This window comes from Papaver somniferum, chromosome 10, assembly GCF_003573695.1.
Source record: "Papaver somniferum cultivar HN1 chromosome 10, ASM357369v1, whole genome shotgun sequence".
Lineage (NCBI taxonomy): Eukaryota > Viridiplantae > Streptophyta > Magnoliopsida > Ranunculales > Papaveraceae > Papaver > Papaver somniferum.
The window spans coordinates 91,753,283-91,761,657 of record NC_039367.1 but is presented as its reverse complement, the minus strand read 5'-3'; the positions used below and the strand labels follow the sequence as shown (position 1 = coordinate 91,761,657).

Here is an 8,375-nt window from a genome sequence, read left to right as displayed (position 1 = left end):
ATCGGATATTGTCGGATAAATATCCCATAAGTGTCAATTATGAAAATGTTTTACAAAGGTTTTTAAGCTTTTTTGTTATAACCGGATACTATCGGATATCCGACAGCTTAGCCTATCGGAATCGATATCTGATTTTGATATACTATAGGATATTATCGGATATCGAATATCCGGTAATGCTTAACATGTCGGATATCGGATTTCTGAATATCCGACGGATATTCTTCCATTGACAGGCCTATCGACAATTTTGAGTTTCCATAGTGTATAAACATTGGCTAACATTTTCTTTTGCAAGTCTTTATTTCAAGGTTTTAGTTCCATTACACTGACTTTTGACTAGGGCTGAACATGGTGTCGGTTAATCGTTGGAAACCGACCGAACCAGACCAATAAGCAAGAAACCGAACCAAACTATTTAGATTTGAATTGGTTTGGTAAAAAAGTTGAAAAACCGACATTACTGGTTTGGTTTTGGTTTGACCTGAAAACCGAACCAAAAACCATTGGGGAACCGATTAATTTTTAAACTTAGTTTCTACCGTCGATTTAAAAGTATTAGATTCTACCCATTGATTTAGAGCATAAATAGAAACCCTAAATCTAATATTTCATTATGATACTCTCCCTCTTTCTCTTTCTCTCAGCCACCTCCCTTCTCCACCCCCAACAACAGCTGCTGCTACTCGACTTTTTTCTTCCCGTCTTCCTTCTTTTTTATTTGTCAATAACTAAATTAAGATATATTATATATCTTCTCTTCTTTTTTATTTGTCAATAACTAAATTAAGATATATTATATATCTTCTTTTGATCTTTAGAATTAGAGTAAGCTTACACTATTCTTGATTCTTTTTTTTGTCTGTATATTTGGGTAAACCAATATTATCGGCAACTACGATTTTTTTATCTGTAAATTTGTGTATTTTTTTTTGGTTTGACATAATTATTGGTTAACCAAAAACCACTGGGACAAACCGAAACCAACTGGAACCATTTGGAAACCAAACCAATGGTTAATGGATTGGTTTGGTTTAGATTTTTAGAAACCAATAATATTGGTTTCGGTTTTGGTTTGGCTAGAAACCGAACCAAAACCGACCATGAACAGCCCTACTTTTGACATGAGGCATGTTTAACTACTGTAGGTTGAAGATGGCATCCATCTGTTAGATACTTACTGCTATGACTTTTTGATTGTTAATGTTATGTCAAACACGCGCCAAACAATCGGTGACGATGAAGTGACGGTGCGATATAAACAAGTAATAGAAGAAAAGTGAGTAAAGAGAGAAATATAACGTGCAACAAACATGACAAGTGATACTCCCAGTAATGAAAATTTTCATTAGAACTACAATAAAGAAATACATTCTAAATTCTATAAGCTAATCGACTGAAAATGTTCAGTTGATGAAACAATTCTGCTGTTGCTTCTCTTTTGTTTTTTATGTTTACAGGAAAACAATTCTGCTAGAATAGGTTTGCCATTCACCCAGGACTTAGGTCCAAGGGTGGGTGAATTTGATAGTGAACAGATGGGTTTTAGATTTACATACTTTTTCTACAAATGGGTAGAACATCTGTTAAAAAAGATCGGATGAACGATTAAATGAAATCGTTACATCCGTGGTTTGGTTGATGTACCTGATTTCAGCTGTGTTGTTGTTGTTGTTGACGTTGTTCTGAGTTAAGTCTTACTTTGCCAAGATATTGAGTAATTTGTTTCAGTTTTTCGTGGCAATTGAGTTGGATTCATGAGTGAAGGGTTATGTGCCAGGAAGTATGGGAGTAGCACTTGAAAGGATTATGAAGGCGCAAACAACAGAGAGAGAAAACACTGAGACCCAAGTGTTTTCCGTGTACATCTCCATAGCATCGGTGAAAGAAAACCTTGCACGGCTTTCGGCCCAGTTACGGATTCTATCTGCTTCTGATGCGTATAATGCTCTTCCCTGCAGTGGTGAAATTTATCCACAAGTTAGCTTTTGGACGAAACAAATACTCAATATGATGACTATAGCTGAAAATATGCCAAATGATACACGAGTAGAATTTCCAGAAAAAATGATGATGAAGAAGAAGAAGAATCAGAACTAAGATTACCTTATCATCGAACCACCGACCTCTGCGCACCCATGCACTGACTAATGCAAGCAAGATTCTAGGTGGAGTTAAGTAATTGATAGATTTTCCAGTTCCCTTAACAACCCGCATCCGTGGAACCAATGTTCTTGCAACTGTCTCCGGAAGTTCACATATTATGTTGAACGCCTGTTTGTTTTTGAGACTTGCACCACTGAAAGTCAACAGCAGATGCAGTACGCACTGTTAGTTCACAGTCTTATCTTATTTGGTGTATACAGATAGTGCTAGCGAAACAAGCGAAGCAGTCTACTCAGGAGGCATGTCCGTAGCTAGCATCGGTAAAGAAGAAGAAGAGAATAACCTTAACTTTCATGACAGTGCGAACCAAAGAAGCAGATAATCTAAGGTTGAGCTTCACGGTTTCGGAAAAAAATGCTCAAAATGTTCTTAGTTATTAGCATAAAGGAAAGAGAAAATGCAGAGCAAAACATATTTAGTACCTCAGGAGCAGCTCTGTTAGGACCATCCCAGGAGATGCTGTATGTACTCCTACTCTGCATCGTTTGGACTCTTTCAGAAGTGATGACTGAAGCTGCCTTAAGCCACACTTAGTAGAACCATAGCTGTAAAATGTAAATATCACAAATTTAGAAAAAAAAATGACAAAATGGCTACAATGATTAATTTTCTTAGTCTTTGTGCAAAACCAAACAAGCATAAGGGAGTATGATTTTTGTAGTGTGGGCTCAAAGGATTTCAAAAAAAGCTCAACAATTAACAACTTACACAGCTGTCAAAGGGGTGCTAGAACCTCCTGAGCCGGCACCATCCATGTTAAAAATATGACCAGCCTTGCCTTGCAAGTCCATCACGCGCATTGCTTCTCGTGTGCAAAGTAAAGATCCAACCAAATTCGTGGAGACAATCTAATCATAAAAGCACATAAGTTAGACGAATGCCCAAAAGCTTCATCGAGCATCTATCCAGTTGAACACTCGCAATTATCATAAGATAACTCCCAAAATGGTTGGATAAAATATCAATTACATTACATGAAAAAGAGAGAAGCTTTGTAAGAGCTTGCATGATCAGTTCATCGTTTAGTTTCTCACTGACATTACATGACTTCTATAGAGAAACTCCAAGTTCTTACATGAGCGAAAATGAATTTTATCCAATGTAGCTAGTAGAGCAGAAAATGTTCATCAGAATAAACTCATACCTGCTCAATATCTTCATTTGTAAACTCCAATAGCGGTCTGAAACCTTTATTTGTGCCAGCGTTGTTAATCTGCCAAAGATTATACAGAATTGTTACTAGATAGTTGCATACAGGAAATTAGATCAAAGCGTTTCACATTTGATTGTAAGTTCAAGAAACTCCATGTAAATTTCATAAACCCAAATGCTGTACCACTTACCCAAATATCAATAACACCAAGTTCACCAACAGCAAAGTTTGACAGTTTCTCCACATCATCGGGGTTGCCAACATCACATGCTATGCCAACGACTTTAGCATGCGACAGTTTCTCTTTAGATTTTTCACCCAAGCTGAGTATGCCTTCCCTTAGATTCTCTTCAAGCTCCCTCACAGTTGTTTGAACGGATTCAGGGCTGTATTAAAGCATCCAATTAGAACATGCTTGAATAGAAATCCCGAAAACCATACATATTACCCTGCAATCAAAATGAGTTGAATTGGCACCTGCGGGAAGCAATAACAACACGATCTCCAGAAAGAAGAAACTCCCGCGCAAGTGCTTTGCCGAGTCCCCTGGTGCTGTATAAATAAAACACACAAAAACGACTTGTAAGCAAAATGGATAACAAAACAATTATTAAAGCATCTCAGACCCGCAAAATGAAATTTGGGCAAAATGGATTATAATGATAACAACAATATCTTCAAGTAAAGATCAGAATGTAGAAGTAAAAAATTTAGCAATTTAAGAGATGTAAATGAGAATTCCATTTATTACCTTCCAGTAATGACGACGTTTCGTGGACCCTTTCTAGCCATTTCCTCTAAAACCAGATTAGCACTTATCATTGTTCCAATGATAATACCACCAAGCCAACTATACCAAATCAATGTATTCAAGTGACTATCCCCACCTTCATAAACAACCATGTACAAATCAAAATCAAAATTCAAGTCTCAAAGTAAAAACTACATATAATTTCCAATGAATTGGGGAAAGTTAATTGGAATTATTGATGTCACACCTGATATTTGAAATCCAACTGCAACAATGACTCCAGTACTCATCATAGTAATAAGGTATCTTCCAATTTGAGTCGCACACTGAAAAATCAAAAACAATAAGAACAAATTAACAATTGAACCTAATCAGCAAATGGTTAAATCTTTTAGGGTGTTGATTCCCATGACTCGAGTTCAAAACTCATCAGCTAAGCATAAAAATCAAACAATTTTTAAGGGTTTCATAGTAACTTACAGAAAAGAAAATATCTTCAACTTTAGCAACAACACTTTGATACTCATCCTTTCTAGATTCACCACCAGACAATTTAAGAATAGCTGATTTCAAAGATGAAAGAGCATTCTTTTTCTTCTTCTTCTTCATATCATCTTTCACTAACTTCCCTTCTTCTTCAGACCTAAACGCTTTACATTTTTGTAAAGACAACAATCCACCTCTACACCCATTTTTATGCCCCATAATGGATGTCACACCATCAAATTTAGCTGGTTTTTTGTGCAGAAATGGTTGAACATTTCTAAATGGTTCTTTAAAACTCAAACAATAGAATTTCTCTGGTGACAGATAAAGCTTAGCTACTGTATCCATGGTGAAGAAGATGCAAAGATCTGTAGAGGGTTCTTTTTTTTTCCTCTACTAGCACTTCAAATTCTATAAGTTATAGTGAGTGAGAAATTTCTGAAGATGAAAAGATCTTCTTTTCTTCCACTTGTACCACCATTAACTACTTCCGATTCAGTATAACACAATTTACCACGCTAAGTGGCATACATCTCACGTGACTCTTTTGTATCCAAATTTTGAAAGCAACAAAGATAATGCTAGCTAATCAGCTTATGCCGTGTAGATGGATGTAGGTTTTTTCAGTGCGTTGGGATGTAGGGATAGAGGCTTTTCCATTTTACGAGGAGTAGAAGAAATATCTTGAAAGGGAAGAGTACTGTGATGTCCACACGTTAGGAAAACCTCATCTGATCTCTTCGTATAAAGTTGCCACGTGGATGGATTGTCCTTGTCAGCGTAGTCACTTTTGCGTCCAAGTCACGAAAGTACCCCTTAATGTTTATACGCAATGATTTTTTGTGGAATGTTTGGGAATGAGGTTAAGGTTATTCTGGTTTGGGGTAACTTTCTTTTTTGTTGATGGAAAGATTTTTTTAGGACAAAATATCCTAGTTACAAGAAAACAAAGAATGGATGAAATATCTGTCTGACTGTATGTCACAGATCCAAAATGTTTTGGTAATTATCTTTGACTTCCCATTTGAGGTAAGTATCTCAGTTATTTACAAACAGTTCATAGATAGGTTTACTTTTGACAGTGTAATGCTGTATTGTTCATCCTCTGCAATGATACTGGTGTGATGCTGTATTGTTCATCCTAACAATTAGATTTTTATAAAAACTTAAAACAGAGGCTTCACATTTCAATAGAAGGGTATCACATGGATTCCTAATGATTAAAATTTTGATTACGGGGTGCAGGGGCGGAGCCGGGAATCATGGGAAGGAGGTGCAAAAATTTGCTAGGGTGCAACCAAAAACTTTAGGGGTGCGAAAAGGCAAAAACGAGCTTGTTTGTAAAAAAAAAAAAATCGTATCGGGCCTAAAATAGGCTTTGGAGCCAGCTGGGCAGAGGGTGCAAGTGCACACTCTTGTAATGGGCTGGCTCTGCCCCTGATGGGATGTCTTGATACAATAGAAAATGTCTAAGTTACCCTTCATTTAAAATTAAAACATAAAAACTAAAATCAAAACCTAATTCTAATTCAAAATTCTGCTCCTCTTCTTCTAAACTCCTCTTCTTCGTTAACTATAAATCCTTCCCTTTTTTTCAATTGAAATAATTTTATCATCTTCGATCAATCGGCGATTCGAAAAACTTATAATCGTCGATTGAAATCTCTATAACCACAACCAACTAACAAGACATTAGGATCATGAGATATTAGGGTTAAATTGGTTGAAAAATTAGGGTTGCAGATTCACATACGGTTAGGTATTCTTAATTGTCTAACTGTAAACTTATTCTCTAAAGCTGTTACGGTTAGGAAACTAAGAACTCCTAACCGTAAATAAAAAAGAGAAAAAAAAATTATATACTGCTACAGTTAGGTTTGTAACCATATATAGATTTACGGTTGGGTATGACTCTCCTAAAACCTAATCGTAAGAAAACCGTAAAAAATCATATGTACAAGTTTTTTAAATACATTTACGGTTAGGCTTGATTTTAAATAAACCAGCGGTAATTTTGTTATGCTTGGTTCCTTTCCTTCTAACTAACCGTAAAAGATCATGTTAGATGTGTTTCATAGATGCAAATCCGTCGATCTATTTTATTTTTAATTTAATATTTTCTCCATATCTCTTAAGCCCATACAAATCTATGTATATCTTTATTCAGTTCTTAATTCATTTGTTAAGGACTGAATAAATAGGGGCAACAAATTCATTTGTTAAGTCCTTAATTCATTTATTTTTCCTTCCTCTTCTTAATTCAATGTCTAGAGAATCTTTACAAATGTTTTTTTCTTTCTTTTTCCTTTCTTTTCATCTTCTCTCTTAGAAAAAGAAACCTAGCCACTATTTGCCTCTTGCTCAAATTTGGTCTTCTTTTTAAGTTTTGATTGAATAAAATCAGTTTTTTTTTTATGTTTTTGATGTCTTTTGACATATTTCTTCGCTATTTGGAGCGATTTTTCTTCGCCATTTGGGCGAGTTTCTCTTCGCTTTGAGAGCAATTTATTCAAACCTTGATCGCTGGTTCATGATTTTCTATTCTTGATTCAGGAACATCGACTATTCAACTCGATATTGCATATTTGTAGATGGGGAAAAACTATTTGCTGGTTTTTAAGGAATTAAGGAGACGAATGTACAGAGGAGACTCCTCGAACCTAGCGACTGTTAAACCTCACATAGATGCACCGCTGCAAAGGGGGTGCTTTAGATTTGAGAGATCAATCTGTAGTACTCCGGCCTAAATCAAGACAATGACCGTTCCAGAGTACATTCGGTCACAAGAGAGGATGGGTTGATCTGTAGGAGGGAAGTTGGGAAATGTGTGGAATCAATGGTAATCAAAGATTGTGGGTGTGTGAATTTTGAATATGATAAGCTCTGAATGATTGAAATTGCTCAATTGAGAGTAGTTGCTCAATTGATGAGTTGATGATCTCGTGTTGTCGATGAGACGTGAGATTGATGATACTGTTGATGCTGATCCTTCAATCATGATTCAGAGACTTATTTATATTGCTGGAATTTTAGACATCATGACCCCATGAAGTGTGACAGTTGATGGAATCAAGGAGTGGGGAAGTGGAGATCGTGTTTGAAACCAGTTGCTCAACGTGTAGACACTTGGTCGATTTTCCACCCACTACCTCGTGAATTCCTTCAACTGATTGCACGACTTGCTCACATTCCATCGTGTGTTTGAACACACGTGCCGTAGACCGCCAGACCAAAACCCTAAGTGATATCCCCCCAAAGTGACACGATTGACGTCTCGTGGTATGTTAGTCAATTGATGACTTCGTGGTTTGATGGGACGATGAGTCCATGTAGTTGCTGAGTTGAACATGATGTTCTGAAACTCATGAATTGAACATGTCATGAGATAGAGGTATAGTTCTTACGATGAAGTGAGAGAGTATTACTCATTCGATGGATCGTTGAATACTGATTGTTGAACCAATATTCCTTGGTTTGAGAAAATATTTATCATCTGAGCAAGTGTTGCTCATGTGATGAATTGTTGAATATTTTGATCGTCTGAGCATGTGTTGCTCATCTGATGGATTATTGGAAGCGTACCAAAAATATTAATTAGAATACCGGTCGTTGAACCGAGCATAATTAATAAAATTAATGACCATGAGGTCGTCATAAAATTATTAAGGTTGGAATCTGGAATGATGATCCTTGGATTCAGAAACCCTAATTTGATCAATTGATGATCATTTCATGGTTCGTCAGAAGTTTAACCATGGGACGAAGGAGAGAGCGACTACATGGGACCGTGGATCAACCATGTAGTGTCCATATGCTCAC

At 36.4% G+C, this 8,375-nt stretch overlaps 1 protein-coding gene across 1 annotated transcript; it reads right to left on the bottom strand.

The window, feature by feature from the left end:
* Nucleotides 1-1,321: 1,321 nt before the first annotated feature.
* Nucleotides 1,322-4,993, bottom strand: LOC113318566 (probable chlorophyll(ide) b reductase NYC1, chloroplastic). Its single transcript, XM_026566748.1, has 10 exons — nucleotides 4,551-4,993; nucleotides 4,318-4,396; nucleotides 4,071-4,206; nucleotides 3,797-3,871; nucleotides 3,510-3,705; nucleotides 3,311-3,379; nucleotides 2,875-3,014; nucleotides 2,589-2,711; nucleotides 2,107-2,299; nucleotides 1,322-1,955 (listed from the first exon to the last, which is right to left on the bottom strand). The coding sequence occupies exons 1-10, from the start codon at nucleotides 4,902-4,904 to the stop codon at nucleotides 1,770-1,772; spliced, it is 1,551 nt and encodes a 516-aa protein (XP_026422533.1). The 5' UTR covers nucleotides 4,905-4,993; the 3' UTR covers nucleotides 1,322-1,769.
* Nucleotides 4,994-8,375: the final 3,382 nt, after the last annotated feature.